The 26930-nt window shown below is 43.0% G+C and overlaps 1 protein-coding gene across 1 annotated transcript in view; it reads right to left on the bottom strand.

The window, feature by feature from the left end:
* Positions 1 to 11894: 11894 nt before the first annotated feature.
* Positions 11895 to 26930, bottom strand: part of mao (monoamine oxidase) — a 30619-nt gene continuing 15583 nt past the window's right edge. Inside the window, exons 4-15 of the mRNA XM_055059882.1 lie at positions 23207 to 23311; positions 23039 to 23130; positions 22301 to 22442; positions 20407 to 20556; positions 19144 to 19303; positions 18944 to 19040; positions 18327 to 18380; positions 18181 to 18238; positions 18009 to 18106; positions 16301 to 16412; positions 15557 to 15619; positions 11895 to 15485 (exon numbers count right to left, since the gene is read on the bottom strand). Of these exons, the coding sequence (XP_054915857.1) occupies positions 15330 to 15485; positions 15557 to 15619; positions 16301 to 16412; positions 18009 to 18106; positions 18181 to 18238; positions 18327 to 18380; positions 18944 to 19040; positions 19144 to 19303; positions 20407 to 20556; positions 22301 to 22442; positions 23039 to 23130; positions 23207 to 23311 (1287 nt within the window). The 3' untranslated portion in view covers positions 11895 to 15329. The remainder of the gene's footprint in view (positions 15486 to 15556; positions 15620 to 16300; positions 16413 to 18008; positions 18107 to 18180; positions 18239 to 18326; positions 18381 to 18943; positions 19041 to 19143; positions 19304 to 20406; positions 20557 to 22300; positions 22443 to 23038; positions 23131 to 23206; positions 23312 to 26930) is intronic.

Genomic DNA, 26930 nt, shown 5'->3' with positions numbered 1-26930 from the left:
GTTGTGCTGCTATCAAAGCTACAGAATAATGTTTTAAGCCTCTGTGGCAGGAGAAGAGATATCCCCCCCTAATGCAGTTTTTAATGGCTGACTGTGTCTTCACAGTATTCCTGAGTAAACTGCCCTCCTCTTCTCAGGATGTCCATAAACACATTTCTGTTATCGGTGCTCCAGGATGGAAGGAGCTGTGAACTAGACATGTGGCAGAACGTTTCCATATTCATGCAGCTGCGTTGAATTCAACTAACAGGGTAATAGATACACACTCACCCTCCCCTTCCAGGGTTCTGATTCAAAATTGTGAAGTGTGTGTGTGTGTGTCATTAAAAGCTATTTGTATTTAAAATAATGAATGACTTTAAGTAAAAGAAGTATATTTACGTTTGTCAGCCCTGTCATCTTGCCACATATTGAAAGAGGTCTAGACATGAGGAGATGGAGCAGATTTTGTGGCGTTTTAAAGTCTTCATGTTTTTGATGTGTGTGTGTCGCTTTTAAAGCTTTGAACAGTGTGCGTGCGTTGGGATTAGACAAGATCTACTGACTGCTGCTTGGTAAAGAAATGTCAATACTCTGAGCACCATTAAGATAATCAGACAGCCTGATGCTAAATTAGTCAGAATGTAGGTGATGCTGTCAGGTTCACTATCAATTTCAGGCAATGAATGGACATTAGGATACACACAGAGGATTTGCTTCATGTTCCATGAACTTGATTAATGCTGTGATTGGCTCATTGTTAAAATATCTGAGTGGCAGTTGTGTAAATGCCGTGACAGTGGTGCGTATTTCCAGGATTTCGCGGCGTGTGGGAGCCATGACAGTTCTGTTTGAGAGAGATGGAGGATCCTCTGGCAGGCTTTAATGTGTGGTAAGAAAATACTTCATTTGCTCATTTTCTTTCTTGTCTCTTCTTCCCGTTTTAACACATGAATCACATGCGGGGTGCGTCGAGATTTAGTCTTCGGTTCCCTCTTATTCATTAAGACCTGCGTTCTCCTGTTAGTTCAGATTAAGAAATAAAGTCATCATCTTTGGACCAAAATGTATAAAATAACTGATGTTGAATCAACCCTTCAGGTCACTCTGGTCAAACACTGAGAACCAAGCAATCAGATTTTATTCTCCCCGAACCAGGAATCAACCTCCAGAAAACTGTAAAACAGCTGAAACGCTGTTCCTTTAACTGAAGGGACTTTGTTCACCTGCTTACAGTTGCCTTTGATTCATAACGACTGGAGCATTGATTCATTTTTGTCTGTTTTCATTACGTCTCTGTTTTGCTACTGTTATGTTTTTTTTTTTTTTTTTTTTCTGTTTATTTGTTTTGAACTGTCTCGTTGGTGATGTGAGCGACAATGAACTCGACTCGGTGATAAAACGCATGACGCTCGCCGCTTTGTCCACGTCTCTCCTCGAGTTTCGAACGCGGTGAAATCAGGCCTGAAGTCGTTCACATTCTGGAGTTGAACTTGTGAAGGGAACGGATGGGAACAGACGCCGCTCGGCGCCGACTCCGACAGCAAGGCAGTAAAAACATGAGGAAATGCAAGCAGATGCGTTTCTGCCGCGGCTCTATCAGGACAAATGCACCGAGTTATGCAAAGAACTGCTGTCTAATAAGACAGAACAACTCGCAGAGTCACTTCATCAGCAGCTGCAATATATTCCCAGCTCAGCTCAACAACTTCCACTTTGTTTCCCAGGGAACAGAATCGTGTTTAAAACAGAAGGAATTTGTCATTTCACACACAGCAGAGATCAAGAGAAACAATTTACCCTTCGGGTTAAAATTCGAAACGGATAAGAACTTTTAACACGTAAAACTCAGAAGATTGGATTTTTGTTATAAACTTTGACTCTCATTTCAGAAGGAGAAACTCGTACTCCTGGATTTCAGACCCGTGACCCGGACGACGGGCGAAATTCAGACGGGGGTCAGGAGGTGGATTTCTCCGGTTCAAAACAGAGCAAAATGGATCACGGCGAGAAGATAATGCCCTAAATAACCTGGAGCAGACGAGGACGTACCCAGAGATCAACATGACTGACTGTCTGGTGCTGCAGAACAGATGAAAGCTTTCAAAATCCTGGAAGCATACAGTCACAAACTCTGCAAACTTTATCAGCGTTGTTAGTTTCCACACCTCCTGTTTTAGCTGTCGATTGCTGATCCACTTTTCTCCTCTGTTTTGTTTTTTTTTAAATTAACTCCCTTGCGACCAACTGTTTTCGAAACACGTAAAAAATGTTAATGTTTCTTTTATATATATTGTGTATATGATGTCTAATCTCTATTTGAATGGCTAGAATGACCATACAGGACACAGACTAAAGGCATATTGATGCTGGATCATCACAAGCATTTACTTCCTGACCCCCATCTGCATCGAGTGACACCGGCGCTACGTCATCTGAAACCCAGCAACAGATTCGTCGCACATAAAGTGAAACATTCCAGGACAACATTTTATTTCACAGACGTGGAACAGAGAAAGGCGCACCAGCAGCAGCAGCAACAGCAGCAGCAGCAACAGCAGCAGCAGCAACAGCAACAGCAGCAGCAACAGCAGCAACAGCAACAGCAGCAGCAGCAGCAGCAGCAGCACAACAGCAGCAGCAGCAACAGCAGCAGCAGCAGCAGCAAACAGCAACAGCAGCAACAGCAACAGCAGCAGCAACAGCAGCAACAGCAACAGCAGCAGCAACAGCAACAGCAGCAACAGCAACAGCAACAGCAGCAACAGCAACAGCAACAGCAACAGCAGCAACAGCAACAGCAGCAGCAACAGCAACAGCAGCAGCAGCAACAGCAACAGCAACAGCAGCAACAGCAACAGCAAACAGCAACAGGCAGCAGCAGCAACAGCAGCAGCAGCAACAGCAGCACAGCAACAGCAACAGCAACAGCAACAGCAGCAGCAGCAACAGCAACAGCAGCAGCAGCAACAGCAACACAGCAGCAACAGCAGCAGCAGCAGCAGCAGCACAACAGCAGCAGCAGAACAGCACAGCAGCAGCAAACAGCAACAGCAGCAGCAGCAACAGCAGCAGCAGCAACAGCAGCAGCAGCAACAGCAACAGCAGCAGCACAGCAACAGCAAGCAGCAACGCAGCAGCAACAGCAACAGCAGCAGCAGCAACCCCAACAGCAACAGCACAGCAGCAACAGCAGCAGCAGCAAACAGCAGCAACAGCAGCAGCACAGCAACACAGCAACAGCAGCAGCAACAGCAGCAGCACAGCAACAGCAGCAGCAGCAGCAACAGCAGCAGCAACAGCAACAGCAGCAGCAGCAGCAACAGCAACAGCAGCAACAGCAGCAGCAGCAGCAGCAGCAACAGCAGCAGCAACAACAACAGCAACAGCAGCAGCAACAACAACAGCAGCAACAGCAGCAGCAAGCAGCACAGCAACAGCAGCAGCAGCAGCAGCAACAGCAGCAGCAGCAACAGCACAGCAGCAGCAGCAACAGCAACAGCAGCAGCAGCAGCAGCAACAGCAACAACAGCAGCAGCAGCAACAACAGCAGCAACAGCAGCAACAACAGCAGCAGCAGCAGCAACAGCAGCAGCAACAGCAACAGCAGCAACAGCAGCAGCAGCAGCAGCAGCCGGGATGCTGCTGAAATATCTTCCTCTGCCTGCAAAGTCGAGGCCTTTCTGAAATGACGACATTGTTGTGTTTGTGCTGTACTTGTTGAAGCAGTTCACAGCATCGTCAGCGACGGCTTTAGGTTTGTGATTTCTTCACCACCGCGTGTTTCCAGAACCAGGAACGCAGAGGTCACTGTGGAGCTCTTTTCATTAAGGCGCTCAGTAGGAGGAAACACAGCAAAGAGGGCGAGAGGTTCATAAGTGAGTGGGAGCAGTCGGGCTCGAGAGTGGGCGGCTGATTAGGATGTTGTAGCAGGTGTTCCTGCTGGCCATGGGGTCAAGAGACGACTAAAGGTCAGCGTTGGCCAGGACTCTGCAGGGCAGGAAGGAAGCTGCAAATCTCTGACATGACCTCAGGGTAAGTGATAAGCACAAGCACAACGTGATGTGATGTATGCGGGAAAAGTAATCGTAGGCGCGTGTAGCCATGACGACCATCTCTAAAAAGTCTCCTAACTTCTAATTGAGGCCGTGGAAATGATCTGAAAGCAAATGTTTGTCTCTGTCTTCCAGGACAGGTTGAGACGTGAAGAGGAAAGGAGACGCTGTTTTCCGTTCTCACCTTGACGGATTTATTCCCAACTCCTCTGTTTTTGTGAAGTGAAACTTGGTTTGGCCGTCTCCTTTTCCCTCCCCCGTCTCTTTGAGCCATTCGGAGCAGCGCTGGCACTCAGATCTCCAATCCTCACCACATTTGTCTGTCCTGACTGGTTTATTAGCAGCTGTGATGGCAAACGATGGCTGTTCTCCAAAAAGCACTCAAGGGAGACGTTATAATAAACAGTGTCGCTGAATATGACAGACAAAATGAAGAGCGTTTTTTTTTTTTTTTTTTGGAGCCGAATGATAGTGGATTGTAATCGCAGAGAAAATGACACACTGTTTCCATAATGCCTTAAACAAGAAGAGCCAGGAATGGCAGCATGGCTGAGGTTTTGTTCTGCGACTGAAAGCGATGGAACAATGGACAGAGCTCAGAGGATGGAGGAACAAAGGACTTTGCTCTGTGGTGAAAACTTAACACAGGCAAAAAAAAAAGGGACACACTTAAAATACCCTTGATAAAATCCACAACCATGTGTCTTCAGGATAGTCATGCTTTGCAGGAGTATTGCTTTGCCTTGAATGTTCCTACCAGAACTTTCTAAACGAGCTGGATCCGACGTGAATGACTGAGTTGTAGCTCATATTTGATGATCTTCCAATCGAGCCTCTAAGGGTTCATCCACACCGGCCTTATTTAGTCTGCATTGATCAAACTCCGGTTTGTCTAGAAAGTCCGGTTTGATTGGGGAGGCGTGAACGTCCAATCAAACTCTGATGGGGACCAGAAAAGCGAACTCCAGTCGTGGAAGTGAACCTCGGTCTCGGTTCGGTCGAAGCGAGCGCCGGCGCGGTTTGAATGCAGATGCAAACGCAAAGCGGATCAGATCGGAGACCACTCCAAAAGCAAGAAGGTGGACTATAGCGCAGGGCATTCTGGGTAAATACAAGTGTGTTTAGCGCTAGCGGGACAAATGGCTCGTGGTCTATTACCAACGACAAAAGACAAATGCTGCTCCATTATTTATTTCTTGTTGCATTTTTCAAAGAAAGAAGTTGTGTCACACCTTCTAACGAGGTTTTGTGTCGTTTAGTGGTTGTTGGTGCAAGTCTTTCAAAGGGTTTGCTTCATCTAAAGCAGTGAAATGTGAAAACGAACTTTGATCACTGTTAATACCAGGACACCTGCTTTCATCTGCAGTCTTTATCCTCCATTCCTCTCTTTGAATTTCACTCTTTGATGGTGTTTATTTTTTTTGTGGTGAAAATTTATCCCTTTAAATTCCCTTCCTGGCTCAGTTCTTCCAATAATCCACGATTTGACATATTTGTAAATTCTCCACACTCGCACTAACTCCCCGCCTTTGTCTCCATCAGCCTGGAGTTTTCCTGAGTGATTTCAGCTCCACAGGTGAGCCGTCGGATTGTGACTAGGCTCCATGCATCATTGGTGTGTCTCCTCGTCGCATGCAGACATGCGCCCAGTTTTCCATGGCATCTAATTCAACGACGCAGAGCACAGTTAGCTTTCTATTTGATCGAGCCGGGGTCGGCTGATTGAGAAGAAGGTGAGATGGGTGGTGTGGGCCCTCTGAGGGATTACGTGTTTAACCGGAGCCCATTTTGACCAGATGGGAATATGACAGAGTTCAATGGTCTCCTTTAGTGCTTTTTTCCCCCCAATAAACATCAAAGGGTTTGTGGTTCTAATTTTGGAATATTTGCACTCAGATGTGATGGAAAATGTGGCTTTTTATTACGCACCATTTTATCACGTATTACAAATCAAGTCATCTGAGGCGTATGGTTAGCAGAAGTAAGACACACATCCACCTGCAGCTGGGAGCAAACAGACCCATGGATCCAGCAGAGGTAATCTGCAATTAACTCACAAATATCTATCAGTGCGAAAAACAGAAGGGATTTATTAATTTTGCGTCAATTTCCACGATAATTCGCAAGAAAAGTGGAGGGACTGATTGATGTGACAGACTGTGAACAGATGAAAACTGCTTTGATTTGCTTGAGAAAATAACATTTGAACTCACCGTTATCTTACCGCTTTTATTTCTGTGGCCCTTCAGAGTCAGACAGAGCTTTGAGTTTGACACATGTGCCATAAATTATGGACAGAAACTTGCATAGTTAGAGGCGTTTTGATTGATAATAACTGGAACATTGATAGGATATTTGATGTATATTATCTTGATGATTTTGATGATGGCATTTGACAAAATTCACTGTTTGTTGCCGTTTTCATAACCGGTTGCCGTGTTGTGTGTTCATGGCATGAAGCACCTTTGACCTCGGCGCTGATTTAAACTCCAGCCGCTCGAATCGAGAGGCAAACTTCAAGTCAAAGCTTCATCTCAGTTTCTCTTCTTTACTTTCTTTTGCTTGCTCCTCTCCGTCACCTCATCTCCCCCACAACATTTTCAAACATCGTACCTGAGCTTTAACTTCTCTCTCTGGTCTCGCTTTTCCTTTCTTTGTCTGCACGGTTTGACAGAGTGACTGATGGTGGTCATTACTGAGCTCTGACGGCTCCTTATCAGAGGAAATTCTCCTCAGCGCTCCGTCAATGTCACCTGGAAACCGTCGCTCGGCTAATGGTGTGCCTGCAGCGCCAGGATCTCTGTAGCAGCTCAGACCGCGGCGAGGCCGAACCTCGGCGTTTCACAAACGACAGGAAACGATTTGGGGCAGATTTTATGTTCCGCCTCACAATAAGAGACTCTGTCTTAATGCCACAAAAACCCTGCAGCTCCAACTTTCCCTACCCTGTAAACTCATCTTTAGGGAGGCTGTGTCCTTATGGAGGCTGGAGAAAACATTGATTAATAAAGATCAATAGTCTTTTACTCTGACTTGAGGCACTTTCTACTTTTACGTGAGTAAAAATGCATTGGAGCAGAGTTACTCTTCCATAGTTTCAGGCTGACAAACAGCAGTTCAGAAATGTGACATGGCAGGAAGACTGTGCATGTTTTCAAAAACCATTTGACACGTAAACTAAACGATTTGCTCATTCATAGCAAAATGCCTCAAAACTCCGAGGTTTCACCAGATATTCTTTCTGAGATTTGACAAACAAACAGAGACACAAACAATGTCAAAAGGATACTTTTGTTCTTTTTATTTTTTTGTCCAGAGCCATAAAGGTCAGGAGCAGCACAGATGGATTTCCATCCAGAGAACCTGAACTCCAAACCAAATAAGGCGACGTTTGTGTTTGCATCGTGACAAAACTGTGAAACACTAACTGTCGTCGCATTGACTGTGATACAGTCCCAATAATTTGTGTCCTCTCTTTCTGAGCGCATCCACAAACGTGTTCCATAAATTATGAGGGCGGGCGACTAAAGAGATTGCCTTTCCTTTCCTTTCCTTTCCTCGCCGAGCCGAACAGAAGATGTCTAACAAGAGGCGATGCTGTAATCAATTTGGGATCTTGCAGTAAATCTCGCCGAGGTCCCAGCAGCCCAGAACAATAAGTTAGAGAGCCTATAGCGGCGAGAGGTGGAGGGTGGGGGGGGGAGCCCCTCAGGCTCAGTTCAGACTGGAATGACTCCATCCGGCCGCTGATTCACCAAAGACCTGCTGCAACCATCAGCCAGAGCCCAGCAGAGACACGCAGGACTGATGAGTCTTCACCGTCCGTCCAATCACCCGTCCTCTTCCTCTGATCAGACATGAGTCCAGATCTTAGGACTCAGCTGAAAAAGCTGTCTGCGTTTCCAAGGCAACAGGCGTCAACAGAACCGGTGCAACCAACAACACAAATCCAACAGAAACGTTCAACAACTCCACTCCCTTCCTGCCCCAGGTATTAATATGTCCATGCAGCTCTTCCTTATTCATGCACTTCTATAATATAGTAATTAAGTTCAAACCATCATGGTATTTAGGTTTTTGTTGCCCCCTTAATTGAATTATTCTTTCCTGATGTCATCACTTGACACCATCACTGACCTGTCTCCTTCACCTCATTTTCCACTGAGTCATATTGTCAAAGAAAAGCATTATATATAAGTTGAAAATAAAATTACAGCTCTTAAGGAGCAGCTGTTCCCTCAGTTCCACCTCATATTAGTCCAACCTGTTGCCGTCCCCTGTCTGTCCTGATTCTTCCTTTGTCATCTTCTCTTCTTTCTCTCCAATCTTGCAGCTGAATGACTTGAATTTTGTGTTAAGTGGGTTACAAAAATACAGCAGTCAAACCACATTAAAAAAAAGAGAAGAAACTTTTAATTTAAATGATGCCCTTGTTGGGTAACATTTACTGCCTGGACACTGCATCTGATCCGACTTATCAGATTCGTCACAACAATAAACTCAGAGGGACTGAGTCTTTTTCTGATCAACATCAAAGAATTATGAACTTAAAACAAGAACCTATATTTCTCTGAAAAGTTACTTTCAAGTTAGTTTGTCTTATTTCAAGTGTTTTAAGACAAATGCAGTAGAAACTAGAGCCAAACTACTCGGTAAGATTTGCAGTGTGCGTGACGATCCGCACACCAACCTGCAGGGAAAGATGCAGCTAAAACTTCAGAGCTGCATGTTTTATTAATATAGCTTTAGGATTGATAAGTACTTAACTGTTTCAGTAAACAACGCCCTGAAAGATTTGTGAACACACTGCGTGCCTGCTCCCCATAAACACCTTGTCGTTTGGCTACAAGACATTTTATTAGCCATTAATAAACTGGACTCTGTTAGAAAACAGAGTTTTATGGAGGATATTTCCAGGGTGGATACTGATCTAAGGAGCATAAAACAAACTCTTGGAAGTGCCGGGCGAACAGTTGAGCGGGAAGGGTTCACCTCATTTCCCCTCAGCAGCCCAGGAACGGATTCTGATCACATCCTGGAGAGAAAAACTAAACTCTCATGTGGGGAGCAGGGACATTTAGTGAAAGACTGCGGCTGATTACATTGCTAAGCAGTTGTGGTAATTTTATTTATTAGATTTTTTTCCCCGAGCTGGTGGTTTCTGGGTCACACTTCAGGACTCTGAGTCCAGTCGGGCCTCTGATGGATTGGGAGGCAAATTGACAGAGTCGTTGTTTCATAGTGCAGCGAGCTGCACTGGATCTGAGCCCACTATGGGTGTGTGTTCATCTGTGCATGCGTATGATGCATGTCAGTTGACACCTGTGTTAAATGATGGGGAGGGGTGGGAAAGGCAGTCCCAGCAGCGACAGAGGCTGCTGCTGCTGCCGCTGCTGCCGCTGCTCACGCTGCGGTTATGCAACCTCTGCTGCAGCCTGGCGAGCGGCCTGTCACAGCCTGGGAGCGTGGGATTGGAAAGTGTTTACAGTGACTAAGCCTGGTGTGCCAGGCCGGGATTGGACCGGCCTCTGGCTATCACTGCTCACACACAAAGTGATGAAAACAACATGAGTGCCATATGTCAACCAGCAGAATCAGCCCCAAGACAAAACATGACCAACCCCGGCCCAGGATTAATGTGACAGCTTCCCTCCTCCGTGTCAGTCTCTGTGTGTGTGTGTGTGCAATAAACATGAGTGCAATGAGAGCTACAGTGTGTACACGGATGACAGTTACCATCTGCCCCCTAGTGGACTCAAAAAATACCACCTGGGTCTGCATCTCTCTACCTAACATCTCTAGCAAATAAGACAGCAAGACAGCAAGAAGATAAGTAGCATAATAGCTAGCAAGATAGTCAGCAAGATAAATAGCGAAATAAACAAAATAATCAAGATAACAAACACGACGGCCAGCAAACCAGCTAACAAGACAGCTAGCAAGGTAGCTAGTGAGATAAACAAGATGAGCAGGATAGCTAGCAAGACAGCTCTCTAGGCTTCAGGAGGCCCAACTGACCACTTTCTTCTTCTACTGTGCCCTAATTTGTATTATTTGCTGTTATTTCACTGTTAGCTATATATATATATATATATATATATATATATATATATATAATATATATATATATATATATATATATATACGTTCATTCCTCCACAGAACCTACATCAGCTCTGTGGTTCTGTTTTTGCTGCCTGGAGGATTCACATAATGCCATCGGTGAATCTGTGCTGCCGTTAACATTTTAATTTTCACTAACATGAAGCCCTCCTGCACCAGGTCGTCTGTTTCTAGTTTGTGTCTCCACTCTGTCTTCTCAAACCCCCAAAGAATCGTTGCAGAAACCCGACGGGACAAATTGAAATGGGTTTATGACTGAACTGAAATTATTATTATTATTATTGTTAAAGCGCCTCCATATGACATTTGTTGTGATTTGTGTTGTAGAAATAAACTTCATTGAATTGCAAATACACTGAAAGACACAACGAACAAAAAGAGTTTCAAAACCCTCAGAATGTCCTGGTGGATCATCTGGCTGCGATTGTTGAGTTTTCCTGAACGGCCTCGTCGTTCGCAGCTCCAACCGGAAGCTGAGCAAATTCAGGGACGATAAAAGATGACGGACAACGTCTGGTCACAGCAGTTGACCGACACACAGCGAGAACATCAGACTGGCCTGGCAGAGATAAGTTGCTCTGTGTTTGGTCTCACGGAGATCAGGATACATGGCTGCAGTTAATATCTGACATCTCTGACCGAAGCCAACGTCCTTCTTTTTCTTTGCCATCTTTGCCGTCACTCATCTCCGGATCTTTAAAATTCAACCTTACGCTTAAGACTCCTCACTTCCCCTCATCCTGTCACAGTGGAGTTTAGTCTTGGCCAATCATTCCATCCACATTGAAAAGATCAAAGTTTCCTGCATATTTTCCTTTTCTTGACCCTTTGTCAGTAAATGTATTTCAACCATCACAAACTTTTTTTAAAAAAAAAAACCCAAAACAACAACAACTTACATATCTGGTTTAAAGAGCAGGATTTAAAAATTTTGGCAGATTTTAAAAACCTGAGCGGCGCCACACCCACACATGATGATAACAAGAAAATATTGGGTGCAAAAAGAAATTGCAATAATCTACATGAGATTAGATAAAAACTTTTTCTTTTAAAATCGTCACCATCTCAAAATGGGAAATTACAAACCTCCGTTTGTCAACACATAAATAAATAGGCTACATAAACTAATTAATAAAGTAAAATATAAAAGTAATCAAATATTGTCAGTAATGTCTAATTCGTGTATGATTTTTCCCTGTATTGTTATACGAAGTTTATGCACCTATCCTTTTCTTTTAGCACTCAGTTGTACAAAACGTCCTTGTTTCTGCCTTGTTTTCCTTGAATCCTTAAAAATCTGGAATTAAACGCGAGAGCGACCTTGAACAGCTCTCATCCAACTGTAATTTCTCTATTTTCCAGATTGTTTCCAGTCTTTTTGATGCATAGAAGAAGAGTGCCTTTCGCGTCTATTGGGCTCAGCACTGCCCCCTATCAATGAGGCACGGTACTTTCTGCCTCACCCTTCGCATTTTTCACTCCACATGTTTAAGGCCGCCCAAGAAAAACACGTCACACACGTTCATTCAAATTTGATTACTATACATGGTTTGGTACCTTATTTATCAATATATATTTCTGATAATCAGTAAAAATATATCTGAAAGAGAGGATTCAATAGCAAGTCTAAATCAATTTTAATATAAAAACAACCAGAGCTCTTTCCATTCACACCCGACTTTTTCTTATTACTCCAACATGTATTAAGCTCACAATAACACACGCAGACCGACAGGATCAGATGAAGTTAGGATTTATTTCACATTTTGAATATCACCAGCTTGCTTTGAGGAATCAAAGACATCAAAGAATGCGTTACAGGATTAGTTTGGGGAGGTTCGTGTGCACATCAGGTGAAGAAGAAAAACAATCGGTAAAAAAGAAAGAAATCAACAAGGACTTGACCATGTAGGTTATGTTTGCTGATGGTTTGGTGTCTGTGCTGTAGTTCCCAAATGACAGATAGAGTGTGCTGGCGTTTGTTCTCTAACATCAGCCAACTGTAAACAAGGTGGGTTCAAATGTGAGCAACGTCACTAACTGCATTTCCATTGCCCATATACTGTTTTTGGAAACATGGCAAATTCGTTTTTCGTTAAGACATTTTGGTGATAACTTGAAGTGGACTTTTTCCCGTTGCATCAAAATTGGTTTATTTCGCAAAACTGCAATGGTTGGACTATCATGGCATTGTCACCTTTGATGACTTATCAAGTGGACGAACCTATTCACATGTGATTTCAATTGAGTTTTTTTTTTATTTTACAGAAACACCCCAATTCTGAAATTGGGCTTTTGCCGACATCAGCTGTATAGCAACAAAGTTTCTCACACATTAGTAATGGAAACGCAGCTAGTGACAGATCCTTTCTTCAACACCGAGCTTGGGAAACCTCTACTGGTGGTTGGACGCGAGACAGGGGGCGATCATGAAGACACAAGGACGCCACAACATGGCAGAGGGGACACATGGTGAAGCACTGCAATCACAATACAAAGCACACAGAGACTCGGTTCCCCTGGAGACAAGTTAAGATCACACCAACAGTCAGAGTGCTACTTCATATGCCTGGCTTTACCTGAGTCAAGTTTATTATGAGGATAGAACTCAGGTGACATAGGGGGCATTTAAAAACCAAATTTTGAGTCAAAGTGTCACTGAAGATCCCTTGAGGCAGTGACCTGGTAGCTTTAACGGTGTGTGGGGAAAGGTAGGAGAGAGAAACAGTCAGAGTTACACAGGCACTTGAGAAAAATGACAAAACACCAAGACGTCCATTAAGGCACGACAGACACAACTACCGTCACAAACACCAGTCTTTGGAACAAGAACACAATCCTTACTGAATACATACACTGTACAGTTCTCTTAACATGGCCGACACACCAACACAAGTTCTCTTCCATAGATCGGCGTCATCTATTGTGACTTTCCTTATCTTGTTATTTTTTAACTCAGTCTTAAATCAATAAAATATCTTTAGATTTATACATCTTAGGTTTCGAATAATGCAGTTCTTACAAAGTTGAAGCTTTACTGCAGATTTGAAACTGAAAATGTTCACACATAACATCAGTTCTATATTACAGTATAATTGAAAGCGGGAGAAAAAGGATCTGCATTCTTACACCTTTTAGTTTAAACTAACACTAAAATTACTACTTTGGTGTATGCTAAGTGTCAGCAAACTTTAGGTGACTACGGTGACTTTTCCATCTCTAATAACTGAGTTCAGTCATATTCATTGTTCACCTATTTGCTGTACTTTCTATTTTTTTGTAGATCATATCTGAACTATTCCAGCTAAAAGAAAACACACCTTGGGAGGCTGGAATAACATAATGCTAGTTGCCTGGTGTTTGCAAAATAGCCAATCCAGAAGTTGCATTTACTCTTCATGCTGCTGGTTGGCTGTGTCAAATTATGAATGAAGGCTGTATGAAACCCTCTGCAGTAGCACAAAGACAATTTATATCTGGTATAAATTGTCTTAGGACTGCATCATGATTAAATGATGCAGTCCTAAGCATTTTTGGAAGTATTTGTGGATTTTAGCTAATCATGGACAGCTATGCTCTGCTAACCTAGGGAGCTCAGCATATAATAGTGAAAATCAAAACTGTTTAAATACACAGTTATCACTATAACATATTTAGCTAGGGAACGCTCATAACGTAGAGCTAACTTTATAATTTATTAGCTACATCTGGTTGCAGCCAACAGGACACAGCCACCTTTACCTTTTTAATAGCCACAAGTTTTGACAGTCAGTTTTCTTTGGCTAGCTACAGCCCAAAATCAACAGTTAGCTTTAAAAATGAACAACCAAAGATAGCTACAGCTGGCTAGCCACAGCTAGCCTTACCATTTATTATCCACAATTAGCTACAGATAGCGTGCCACAGCCAACTAGCTTAATTTGCTCCAGAGAGGGACATCTTACAACTTCAAGCTAGCTACAGTTAATGAATGAATTAGCCACAGGCAGCTAAAGCTAACAGTCATTAATTGTTTCCTAGCTGTCTCTGCGGTGAGTCTGTTGTTTATTAATTACAACTCAAGTGAGAAATGGCTCTGAATTTTCACACATTTCCAAAACTTTGCCTTCTAATTTATCCACATCTTTATCAATGATGTCTGGAGACACACCCCTTAATACCCCACACCCCTAACAATCTCACTCCCCTCCTCCAGCTAACTGCCATGGACGTAAGTGAGTTTAGACAATAAATGAATAGTTACTTTAGATTTTAAAAAAATACAAAAATTGTGCATCTGGACCCCGGAGCAACTTCTCTTACATATACAACCACATTTGTATGACATACTAAACAAAAATCAAACATTGAACTTGAGAATACTCTGCTGTTTAGCTAACATTACCTGGACGCGGTAAATACTGAAGACCGATTAGATGAAAAACGCACAGCAGCAGTAAGAATGGCTCAAACAGACACACTACGTCACAGAGCTGCTGTTTTATTTTTCTTTTCTTCACGTTTTAATGGGACATTCAGGTCACAAACTGACAAAAAAAACAAACCCCAAAACAAACAAAAAGAAAACATCCTTAATCTTGATTGTCCTCTATGAAATTAGAACTGATGATGGCACAGCCCTACTCACTTTCTGTGTTACTGGATCTCATTAAACAAGCAGAGTCAGAATGAACCAGCACCTAAAATCAGCAGAGGTAATTAGAGACAACAGATACACACACACACCACACACACCCACAGAAACGCTTACACACACTTCAACAAACAGACACTAACAAAGGCAGAATTACCAAAACAGGTGCACATGCAAACAGACAGAGCTTACACACACACACTCACACACACACGAGAAGGATGAATGTGTGGAACATTATTAGAGAAGATTTATTTTGATTCCAGATTGTTTTTCCTTCATTTGTTTAATAACCTAAGATACAGATTAAGTGCTAATTAAACAGTTAGCTCTTCTCTCTAAGACTAAACAACCGCTCACTCTTTGAATCAAAGTCAATCTGATTTTGCGTCATTTGGAGAGTCTGCCTTTCATGGCTTAGTGTTTCGAAATCCCCCAATAAAGAAATACAAAAACCCCCCAGAAGTGCATGAATGCGGTTTCTATTGAGTTGTGTCCTGTTGAGTTGCAGAAGGGTGAGAAGGCGAGGCGTAAGCATTTTAACTCCTGGGGAAAAGGCCCTTTTTGTGGGCCACCAGGCCCGCCGTGGCAGCGGCCAACAGGACGGCGGAGACGCCCGTGAGCTTGAGGAATCCGCCGACCGACGGCAGGTTCCTCTCCCAGAAGCTGGTGACGAACGGCAGGGCAGGAATGTCCTGCAGGGGGAAGAGACGGACGTTATGGCTGGCTGAACGACTGAAAGGCGAGACGTGAAAACAACCCTCACCTGACTCTCAGGCTCTGGCTGGTGGATCTGACTCTGGTGGATTTTACCCATCGCACACAAGACCTGTGAGAGCAGCGGGTCGAGACATAATAAAAACAGGCTTTGGTTTGTATGGATTCTACAGCAGACGCAGGGAGTAAAGACTCAAGTCGACTTTCAGACTGAAGTCAGACTCAAGGCTGCAGGATGTAACTTATGTGGGGGAAAAAAAGATGTTTCTACATATTTGTTCAAATAATCATTACTTTGTGACATGATTATTTGAGACAGATAAAAAAATCTTAGCTTCCAGTGCTTCCAGTAGCAAGAAATTCACCAATCAGAGCCAAGAGGCGGGTCTTAGTGCTGTCAATCACTCTGGTGCTCACTTGCTCTTTATGCTACTCCACAGCCAGTCCACCACAACATAACCTGCCATGAATGCTAAGACTAATTAGCTTAGCATAGACAGTGATAAAGATGGATAAGCAGTATTTCTGTGTTGGTAAATTGCAGCATTGATTGACAGCACAAAGACCCTCCCCCTGGCTCTGATTGGTTGTTTTTAACTGGTAGCTGTGCATTTCTTCAGAGAGGAGGTCATGCTAGCTCGTCTGTTGTAGCATTGACCGTATGTTTGGAGCGATAATGCTGGGAGGAGAAACTTTCCTCTTACTTGTTTCGGATAGTGATGTGGGTTTTGTTTTTTATAGTCATAAATGTATGTGGGGGGAGGCCGTAAAAAAATGCAAAGCGTCCTCTGACCTCTCTGGCAGCCCTCTCCCCAGACTGCACCGCACCCTCCATGTAGCCACTCCACTCTGACGCCGTCTCCGTGCCGGCGAAGTACAACCTGCCAACAGGCTCCCTCAGAACCCTGCAGACAGGAAACGACGGAGAACACGCCGGACGAGTTGTTTTACTGATTCGTGCTGTGATTGATGGCTTTAGCTTCCATCTTCTTTTCATATCCACATTTTTACGCCACTGGAAAGCTTCCTAGTGCTGCTAGAGCACACTAATGTTGTGGGAAATGTGCTGGATTTCTTGTGACTGCTGTAGATGTTCATTAGCATGAGGAACTCCAGCTCCAGATCTCTTACATCTGTTGATCTCATCCTGAAATCCCCCTTAGCAAAAAGTGATTTATTCAGCTGGATGCTAGAAATGAGGCAGCGTGCTTGATGGTTACTTTTTACAAGCTGTGTTTTTTTTGCCTAAGAATAGTATTGTGAAGTCCACTTGGCTGATAATGCAAAGCATAAAGAAGAGTCTAACACTAACTACATTAAAACTAAGAATGTTTTCACACCTGACAGTCTGTTAGACGTGGTTAAATTTGGGACCAAAGTTGCGACATTTGTTACATTTTCAGTTGCTGCAGTTCTTTTCACACTGCATTGTCAAACCAACCAAACCCTTTGAAAAAACTGTTCCCCTCCTCACCTGCGGCGGCGCTGCGCCAAGAACCACCGAAGGAATCAGCGCAAAATCCTCAGAAGACGAAATGAGAATACTTCCTTTTTAACTAAATGAAATGGGATTTTGCGTTTGTAGGATGAAGGTTTTTGAATGTAGATTTTGGTGAACTTAAAAAGAGCTGATAAAAAGAGAAAACTTCAGACATTCTCTTTAGAAGTTTAAAAATGTAAGAAATCTTAAGTTTGTATACTTTTGTAATTATTTAATTGCCTGACCAATTAATTAATTAATTTCTATTCTAATGATTGTTGTTTTTTTGAAGGGTAAACTTGTTCAGAGACGTCATTTCATTTTATTTACAGTTTAGGTTGTAAGTGGGTTTTTTTTATTTGTTATTTTTGGTTGCCATGTTTAGTTTTGGATACTTATAATACCTACCAGTTCAAGTGTTAAGTTTTTACAAATTAAAGTTTATTAAACTCTGAGAGAACAAACGTGCATTATTAATAATTATTGTAAGTATTATCAATAAATTACTTGAAAATAGTGTCAAGACAACAATACTATCATTTATTGCAATAATTACCGGGACAACAAAATGAAGATTAAATAAACATTAAATAAACAGAAGCAGAAATAATAAAAGGAACTTTAACTGCACTACATTTTGCCAACACATTAGATTTCCAGCACAGGTTTCTATTTAATTTATATTACAAAATATTATACTTAATTGAATATTTCATTTCCCCCTTGGGGATTAATGAAGTATTATGAATTTGAATTGAATTGAATGACAAGTATGCAACAGACTGATGACCTGTCCAGGTTGACCCTGCTGGAGATAGACCCATTCAAAATGAATGAATGAATGAATGAATGAATGAATGGAAGGCAAGTAAGAAGGAAACCGGCTTTTGGACCCTTAAACCCTTTGAACCAGAACTGAACCTGAACTCACTTCGCTCCTCAGCCTTTAACCCTGCGCAGCAGCAGAGGTTTGAACACTCAACATCTGCAACAAGAAGCGCGTGGGCTGCGGATAACTCACCTGCCAAACTGAGTCAGGGTTCCAGGAGGAAAGTAAGCTGTGTAGCAGCCGCCGGAGTACTCCTCCTCACACCAGTTCTTCTCTTCATAGTGCACCGGCTGAAAGACACCAGAGGCCGTGTGAGAGGCGGGTTGGCCGTTCTGCCGTGTTGCTGCTCGTGGTTCTGACTCACGTGGAGAGCTTCCTCTGAGCCCAGCACTCTGGAGTAAATCTCACAGATCCTCCTGAGCCTGAGCGAAAACAAACACAAAGTTCAGGCTAAAGCTGGCTTGCGGCCTGGGGGGAGATTGACGGCCGGTCGCCGGCGTGTTTCCTCACCTCTCCTCTTTGGTCAGGTCTGCCAGCTTTCTGCACTTGCGAGCCAGAATGAACCTGCAGGAAGAGGGAGAGATGTAGATTTATATATTTATATTTATTTAGATCAGCGCCACGTGATATGGAGTATTTTTATAGTAACTGAAGGTAACATAGTGACTGATTGTGCTATAAAATGTCACTATGTGTCAACATACCGCCCCTTTAAATGACTTTTTTCAGTTTACAGCTCAGGAAATTTGTTTGTAGAACTGAAGTGCGTTTTCCAAAATTGTGGTTCATCATGTTTAGTTCATTATGAGGCAGTCCTGTCACTTCGGGTCAGGTTGTTGTTCTTTTCTATTCGCAAAAGAAATCACTATTTGAAAGCTGTCGTTTTATTTTTCCTCAAGTTTTCCTCATCAGAAATAAAAATGACTTTCATAATCTGAAATGTTGAGATTTTTGTACAAAAATATGTCTTTTGCATTCCTTGTCCAAGTAAGTGATTTTATACTTCTACCATGTCTGACATAAATAATTAAATAACTTTTTAAGTCTTTAAAATGTGGTAAGAAAAACACCTTTCCCCCCTTTTTTTCTCTCTGGAACATTTTGGTGTTGTGTAACTGGCGGCTCACCCCATGATCGCAGGAACGGTCCCATCAGGCTTTGTGTCATCCAGAGTCAGGCCTATAGGAGCCCCCTCCTCCTCGATTACCATGGTGCCGCAGTAACCTGACCAGACCAAACGTTAGAACCAGCCGACCGGGACGCAGCCCCCCTGGCCGCCTCCTGCCCCCCGGCCGCCCCCTGGCCACCCCCGTCCCGCTCTCCGTACCCTTCTTCCTCCAGAAGTTCTCCTTGTAGTAGACCATGCACTTGATGACGCAGCCCATGGGCACGCGGTAGATCAGCTGGTTCCTGAGGGGCGGCAGCTCGGGGTTAAAGTGCATCTTCAGGTTGAGGGCGGGCGGCGTTGCCACGACGACGTATCTGGCCTGAAGCGAAGGAAAGCCAGAGGAACAATTCAGGACGGACACGGCCAGCAGAGGGCAGCAAAACACAAACCTTCTCTCCTCTGAGATTTGTGCTTCTGCTCTCAGGTTATGCAACACGTCCAAGTTTAATTCCAATTAATACATATAAAATTACAAAAAGAAAGAGGGAGGAGTAGAAACGAATGAAAAAACTAAAGTTATGAGTCAAACAGCAACTGAATAAAATAATTTAAAAGCCACATGTGGTTGAAATGAGGCAACGCCAGTCAATTTGGGACGATGAATAAAAGCAGAACATGATAATTTTAAAGTTTCTTTTGACCTGAATTTGACTGAACTCTCTGTAAAGACAAAATGTTTAATGTTCAAAGGGGAAACTTTATTGCAGTCATGCAAATATCTGGAATTTGACGCCGGCAACACGTTCTTAAAAATATTGGCAACAAGAAAGTAGGAAAGTTGAAAAATACTCAGAAGAAATCTCTCGTTTGTGAACCAGAATCAGGTGAGTCGGGATGGGGGACAGAGGAAGCGTCCTCCAAAGGCTCAGACGCTCACAAGAGGTTCATTGCTTTGAGAGCAAACGGTTCCGACGTTTTAGGAGCAACGGCCCTCAAAGTGCAACTGCAGGGAGTTTAGGGATTTCATGGTCTGCAGTTCAAAGTGTCACCAAAAGACTCAGAGAATCTGGAGGAACCTGGAGGAACCGGCGCTGATCAGCCGTGACTTTTGAAAAGGTTTGTTGAATTGTGAAGCACAAAATACGGCAGCCGAGGCCGTTGAGCCGCTGAAGTATCTCAAACAACGATGAGAAAAAATTCAAAAATACAAAAGCTTCAACAAGGAGTTCCCAAAAGCTCATTGAGGTTTGCCATGAAACTGATTTAGAAGGTGTTGCAGACATCAAAATGCAAATAGGTGAGTAGTTTAAAAGAAAACAATAAAGTTTGTCCATTTAAATGTCTTGTTTTGTAGTGACTTCACCTGAACTCAGGTTGAAAATGATCAATAAATAATTTGTATTCTGCTTCACATGGCGGCCCATCTTCTCTGACGTTGCGGTTTATGTCGATTCCTCGTCCCGGCGGTTTGGTTCCACTCACCGTGTAAGTCTCTTTGTTCACCGTCTCCACGACCACCATGTCTCCGGTCTGGTCGATCCTGTAGACGGGCGACTGCAGCTTCACCCTGTCGCCCAGCTCCTTGGCCATGCATTCGCTGATCTGACCGGAGCCGCCCGCAAACTTCCTCTCCTTCACCGGACGACCAAGAGAACGCCGGTCAGAAAAACGTTCAGGTGAAACACCTGCACACCTCAGACGTCACACGTTTGTCAAGTGTGTGCAGAGGAGCTTAGAAATGAAACAAACCACCTAAGAGGGAAAGTTTAGAAAAACTAAAGGTCAAGATGAATATTAAAAACCTCTGCGCTTCCATTAGAGGGATTCAAGAATTACTGTGAGGAGTTGAGGTTGGGTTTTTTTTTTTTTTTTTACTGGAATTTTGTTAGCTTTACTGTAACACTTAGTTTTGCAGAATTATATTACAGTTTTGCTGCAATTTTGTTAATTTTGTTGCAGTTCTGTTACAAGTTTACTGTAATTCTAATGCAGTTTTACTGTCGTTTTGTTACAGTCTTGCTGTACAATCATTATGTATGCATAATGATTGTATACATAAAGAGATTTTCCAGTGATTTTTAAAAGTGTCAATCCAAACAGTGGAGGATTTGATCAAATCTGCTGCCCTCCCAAATGTTCTGCTCTATTATCTTCACTTGTCTTCCTTTCCCTTTGCTGCAAATTTGCGTGTGCAGAGCTCAGGCCACCAGCTGCTAAATCATGAAGACAGTCTGCGGTTTGGGGGAGGCGGGGGGCCAGAGAGAGACAAGGCGCTGCCAGCGCTCTGACTCACAAAATTGATTAGGCAGCGACCTTTTCCATGTGCTTGGCGTCGGCGTCTCTGCCTTCCCCGATCGCTAACCGCGGCGGGCGGATTCCATTCTGGCCTCTGGGTACAATTCGCCAGTGAGACGCAAATAAATTAAAAACTGAACCTGAATCGGTCCTGGCAGAGAACCGAGCGAGACATTAATCATCACGGTTTAAAAAGAAATAAATACCTGAAACTGATTTTTTTTTTCAAAAGCTGCAGTGGCTGCACCCCGCTGTGCTTCATGCATCATTTTGCATTTTGTGTAAATTTTAGAACTTGAAAACTGCAAAGCGACATTAGTGGTTTACAGAGACACAGTTCCAGGCCCCGGTCGTTATGGCAACGAGGGGACACTGAGCTCTGGAAGGGAGTGAACTCAGGAAACCAGCACCACCAGAAAGAAGCCTTTGTTAGGCCTGGAATGAAGCTGAGCCGACGCAGTGCGGACAAAAAAACACCGAGACCAATTCAGGATCTGTCACTGACGGCCCCAAACAGGTTCACATTTAATTTCATTTAAAGGGGCGGTGTTATGCGTTTTATACCAATTAGCACAATGAAGAACTACATTACCGTCAGTTGTTCTGTGTACCTTGGATGAGACTTAAAAGACATGGAACTTTGCAATATAAGGCCTTGAAATTTGGCTTCTGTCTCTTTAAGAAGCTCCTGCTCTTTCCAACGCAACGGTTTCCCCATTTAGCCTTTATCATCATTCTTAGGATAAGATCAGCAAATGCTCAGCTCCATCAGGCGTTTGCTAACTGCTGCCGCCGCTAGTCTGAAGGAGCTGAGAGCAGAAGGAAACTGCAGCTGAGGGGGAGCTCTGTGGAAAAGGCAGAGCTTGATCAGCGCAAGCGCTGAGGCACCCCTGTGAATGGTTGCCACAGGAGATTAAATGTTTTCTCAAACATGCATAAAAGAGTTATAGCAATGTTTTTGTTGAAGGGATAAGACAATAACATAATCTAAAGCTTAAAAATAGTCGATTTTACATGATACCACCCCTTTAACGTGGAGGTTTTCCATTTGGATGACAGAAACTTGGCCCAGCACACACACCTGCCCCCCGTTGGTGGTGGAGAAGATCCTCATCGTCCCCCCGCACTGCTTCACGTACCAGAGGAACCACAGGGCCGACACCTCGTGGGGTTCAGAGGTCACATTCACGTTGACAAACAAGGTGGCGAAGCGGCGAACTGCACTGTGGAGGGAAACAGGGCAATGACAAAAATACATGAAGCACATGGCTTCCTGCACCAATATGATCTTTTTTTTAATTTTTTTATTTCCATCTCTAATGATGCTTTTCAATTGGTCTAACATCAAATTCTCAGTTTCTGCAAAACTTTTTTTTCATTGGCTACAATTTTTATGAACAGAAAAAAACCCCATTTCAGACAGATCCCTCTGTGTGAGACTTCCTGTCTGCGTGACCTTTCAACTCAGGTCAATACTAGATGTGTTTGACATCTAGTAAAGAAATAAAAGTAAGGTAATATGTCATTGTTCTGGCTGGCAACCTGGTTGACAGTGTATTTAAATATCTGGTTCCAACTGTTTGCTTAACGTTTTGAATAATTGACATTTTTAATGATCTTATTATTTTTTTAAGACAGGAGAAAACGAGGTTACTGACATGGTGACACTGACCCACGTGCATTTAGGAAATATTTGGACGTGGTATGATTTTATTTATGTGGCATTTGCAAACCGGAGGCATGTTTTAGGATGCTACAAAGTTTAGAGAGATTGAAAAAAACGAAACAAAGCTGAACTGGAAATCTTCAGTTCTGTCACCTGGTCCAGCAGATTTTGTTGATCAGCTCCTGCATGGTCATGTTGTCCCACTCTAAGGCACGGGGAGCTCTCCACGGCGCCTCTCTGGGAATCTACAAATTCAGACGGCAGCATGAGAGAGCTGCAGCAAACAGCGATGTGAATGATCCAGACTGAGCGTAGCGTCACCTCCTGGCCCATCTCGTCCATCGTCCTGAAGAGGTTGTTGAAGTCCATGTAGACGAAGGGGTTCCACATGGGAGGGAAGGAGCCTTTGAACGGGTACGACTTTCCCTGTCCGATTGATAAAAAACACCGTTATCATCTCCCCCGAAACTTGATAAATCACTGAAGACTGCTTCCTTTATCGCGGGATTTACAATGGAGGCAGATAAGATTGTTTACAGAGAGACAGACAGTCGATGTAAGTATTGGCTGCCATATTGGAACCATCAATTCCACCGATACTCTCTGACTGCAGTCACCTTGAACCACAACTCCTCTCATGTCTTCTCCATGGCAAAGCTATTAAATATCAGCGTCAAAATGACCAACATATATTTTTCTCAACAACTTGAATGGAATACAACACAAACCATATTAGCCAAGAAACACCTGATAGGACCAACTTCCATCAAAGTTCTGAATCCCAATCAGTTCAGAGCATTTTCAGTTTAACTAAACTTTATTCCTCATGAACCTCCGTTCTGGACTGGAAGCTTGACCTGGAATCCCCTTTACTCCATAATGTAAATTTGCTGAATGTGCGTGACCTGTTCAGATTAGCATAGCGGTTGCCCTTTGTCCTCCGACTGACCTCCAGATTGCTGAGTCAGAGTGACTGATCAGGACTCCTGTCTCGTGTGGACGAAAGAGGAAGGACTTGCATAATATTTTACGACTCCAGATAACAGCCTCCATATCTCCACACACCGTTTGAATGGGACCACCTGCTGTTTATGTGCCACATTGGGAAAAAGTGATGAGTGGGCACAAATTGAGACAGATAAGCTTCAGTGGAAACGTGCAGATTCCACGTTCACTCTGGTTTACGGCCGACCTCCAGTGACCGTTAGATCGTCCCGCTGACACCCTGCAGGTCTTCTTCAAGTCAAGTTCAAGACTTTTACAGACGTTTTCAATGCAACATTCACTTAAATTTAAGACAAAAATATTTAAACCTTCTGATTATTCTACCAAATACTGATTCCTGAACTCTTCTTGAGTTTTTGAAACTTTAGTTTTGTTGTTTCCAAATGAATATGAACTTGTTTTCTTTGCATTATTTCAGGTCTGAAAGCTCTGCATCTTTTTGACAATGTCTCATTTTCTGCAAATAAAACCAACATTTTTGCTTGGAATTTCAGAGACATGTTGTCAGGAGGTCACAGAATAAAGGAACAAAGTTCATTTTACTCAAACCTGCAAAAGTCAAATCAGAGAAACTCATCATTTTGCAGTGGTTGGGACCAGAAGTCTTTTCAAACCATTACTGGCTGTTCAATGTAATTCACTGTCGTTTAATTTGGTTTGCTTACATAAAACCACATCAGCCTCATTTTTCCTTGTAAAGATTTGACTTGATCTTTCACCAGCTGTTTTCTGCTCATAAAACCCCGTTTTGATATTAAACAATAACTGAATGCTAGCAGGTATCAGCCTTTGTCGACAGATAAAATCGGTTTGGGAATGTTGTAACTGCAGACGTCGTTTATTTATTTATTTCTTTTGTTAAAATGCTGAAACTCAATTGACTGAACTTTAAAAGCTCAGATTGCTTTGGATAAACCTTCTGTGACCCTGGATTCGCTCACATGTCCCAGTGTCCGGTGCCAAACTCAAACAATCAGCCATTTCTCTTTTACGACTCTGGAAACTCGTTTCTCCAAACCAGTTGCAGGTCAAAAATTCAAAGAGCCCCCCTCTGGTCAATGAGAAATTTTTCTGCAACATTGTTAATAATGTGGTTAACGTGGACAAGATTCACTTAACTTTTAGTTTACCAGGTAAGTTGAATGCAAACAAAATTCTCTTTCAACGATTCTTAAAACATCAGAGAACAGGAATAATAATAAAAACCGTTCTGTCAAGAGGTGCGGTGAGTGGTGGCGAGGACATCATTGAGGACTCGGGTTGAAATGAACAAATGAGGTTTTTGATGATGAAGTCAGCAAAACCAAGTCCAAAAATCCAGGCAGCACAGAAATGAGCAAAAGCTCATTTACCTGCAGCGACAGGTCGACACAACAGCCGGTTCAGTTGAACAACAGGCTGCATGTGACAGTAAAAGTTTTGCACCGGGGTATTTTTATTCTCTTCTGTCCACTGAAGAATTTGAATGTGTGCTTGGTTCACTTGTCGTATAAAACAGCAGCCTGGGCCTCCTGAGCCGACCCTCAGGCCGGGCCTCCAAGCAGAACCGGGCCTGAGCTGCTTCTGACAGCACGCACTGTGCAGTCTACAGGAACACATCTATTCAGAGGCCATTTTTGAATTTGAGCCCTTTCTGTCATTTATTAACATGATTTTTGTCGCATCTCATTCATCCAAACCCAGCCGTCAGCAGCCTTCACAGCTAAAAGAGACATTTTTTGTATTTGGTCCGGCTGAGAGAACAAAATCGACATGTTTTTTTTTTTTTTAATGACCAAATAAAATATAAAATAAAATAAACGACGGCGCATTAAGCCAATGTAGATAGAACAATAGAGTAGGGCTAAATTTCTGCCAAAGAAAACTTTCCTAAAAAAAATTTAATAAAGAAAAGTTTTGAGTTTCAAAAGTAACAGTCTAACATTTTGAGATGAAAATGTAGAGAAAATTTGTTAGAGGGACAAGTTTGGTTTTTTTGTTTATTTTTTTTTGGACAATTTCTGAGATTGATCTTAAAACTTGAGAGTTTTTTGGGTTTTTTTGCTCTAATATGCTGCTGCATTAAAAAAAATACTGCAAAACTCTAAATCCAAGGTACTTAGATAGAGAATTTAGTGCAACAACATTTCTTTATTACTCTTACATTTTAAAAAGTTGCTCAATAGTTACTAAGAGCCAAACTAGAGGACATAAAGGGTCACTTGTGGCTGCAGACCCCAGATGGTTCAAAGGTGCAGAAATAAAAGATTGGTTATAAAAAAAATAAACCAGTATTATTGTTTCTGCAACGGCTCCAGGTAAAACGTGAATTTCCCTTTCAGCTGAAATCCACAAAATATTTGGCGATATTGTCTTTTTTTTTTTTTTTTTACACCTGCAGAGGATGAGGAACAGCATGTTTATTACCTGGTGCTGTGATCCCTCACCATGGTTACGCTGGCCAACTGAATAGACAGACGGAGAGCGGAGGGAGGAGAAAGACTGCCGCTGTCCTTCCACATCAGTGAGCCGCAGGTCAGTCAGAACAGACAGCGGCTCTCCAGGATGGAGCGGCTCAAACGTCACATTAACTGGATCTGCTCAGATACTGAGTCCTGGTCCGGTGCTAGAATTATGCAACAGCCCACAACTCAAATCCAAAAACCACTATGATTAGAACCGAGGCAGAAATGTGTACACAAATCCAACACAGCCATTTTTCCTGTCATTTATGTCGGCATCATAATTTCTTTTCATTGGATTTTTTTTTTTCAGCTCGTAAAGTGAGTTATAAATGAGGAGTCATTTTTGAGCCGGTTCTCTTTCACACTGCAGAGTCAAACCAACCAAACCCTTTGAGAGACCCGTTCCCCTCCTCGCCTGTGGCGGCGCTGCACCAAGAACCACTGATCGGATTTCTCTTTTCCAATTGGTTGAAGATCAGCAGCTATTTCTCCCGTCAGCGCAAACTTGCTAGCTTGCTTTGGTTGGTTTTACCCAAAATGCCTTGTGCTAGAGTCCACTGCCTGCTTTTGGAGCGCTCTCCGCTCCACTTGCTGTT

This window comes from Poeciliopsis prolifica, unplaced genomic scaffold, assembly GCF_027474105.1.
Source record: "Poeciliopsis prolifica strain line A6 unplaced genomic scaffold, Auburn_PproV2 SCAFFOLD056, whole genome shotgun sequence".
Taxonomy (NCBI): Eukaryota; Metazoa; Chordata; class Actinopteri; order Cyprinodontiformes; family Poeciliidae; genus Poeciliopsis; species Poeciliopsis prolifica.
Note: the sequence above shows the minus strand (reverse complement) of the source record. Positions and strands in the feature narration are given on the sequence as shown.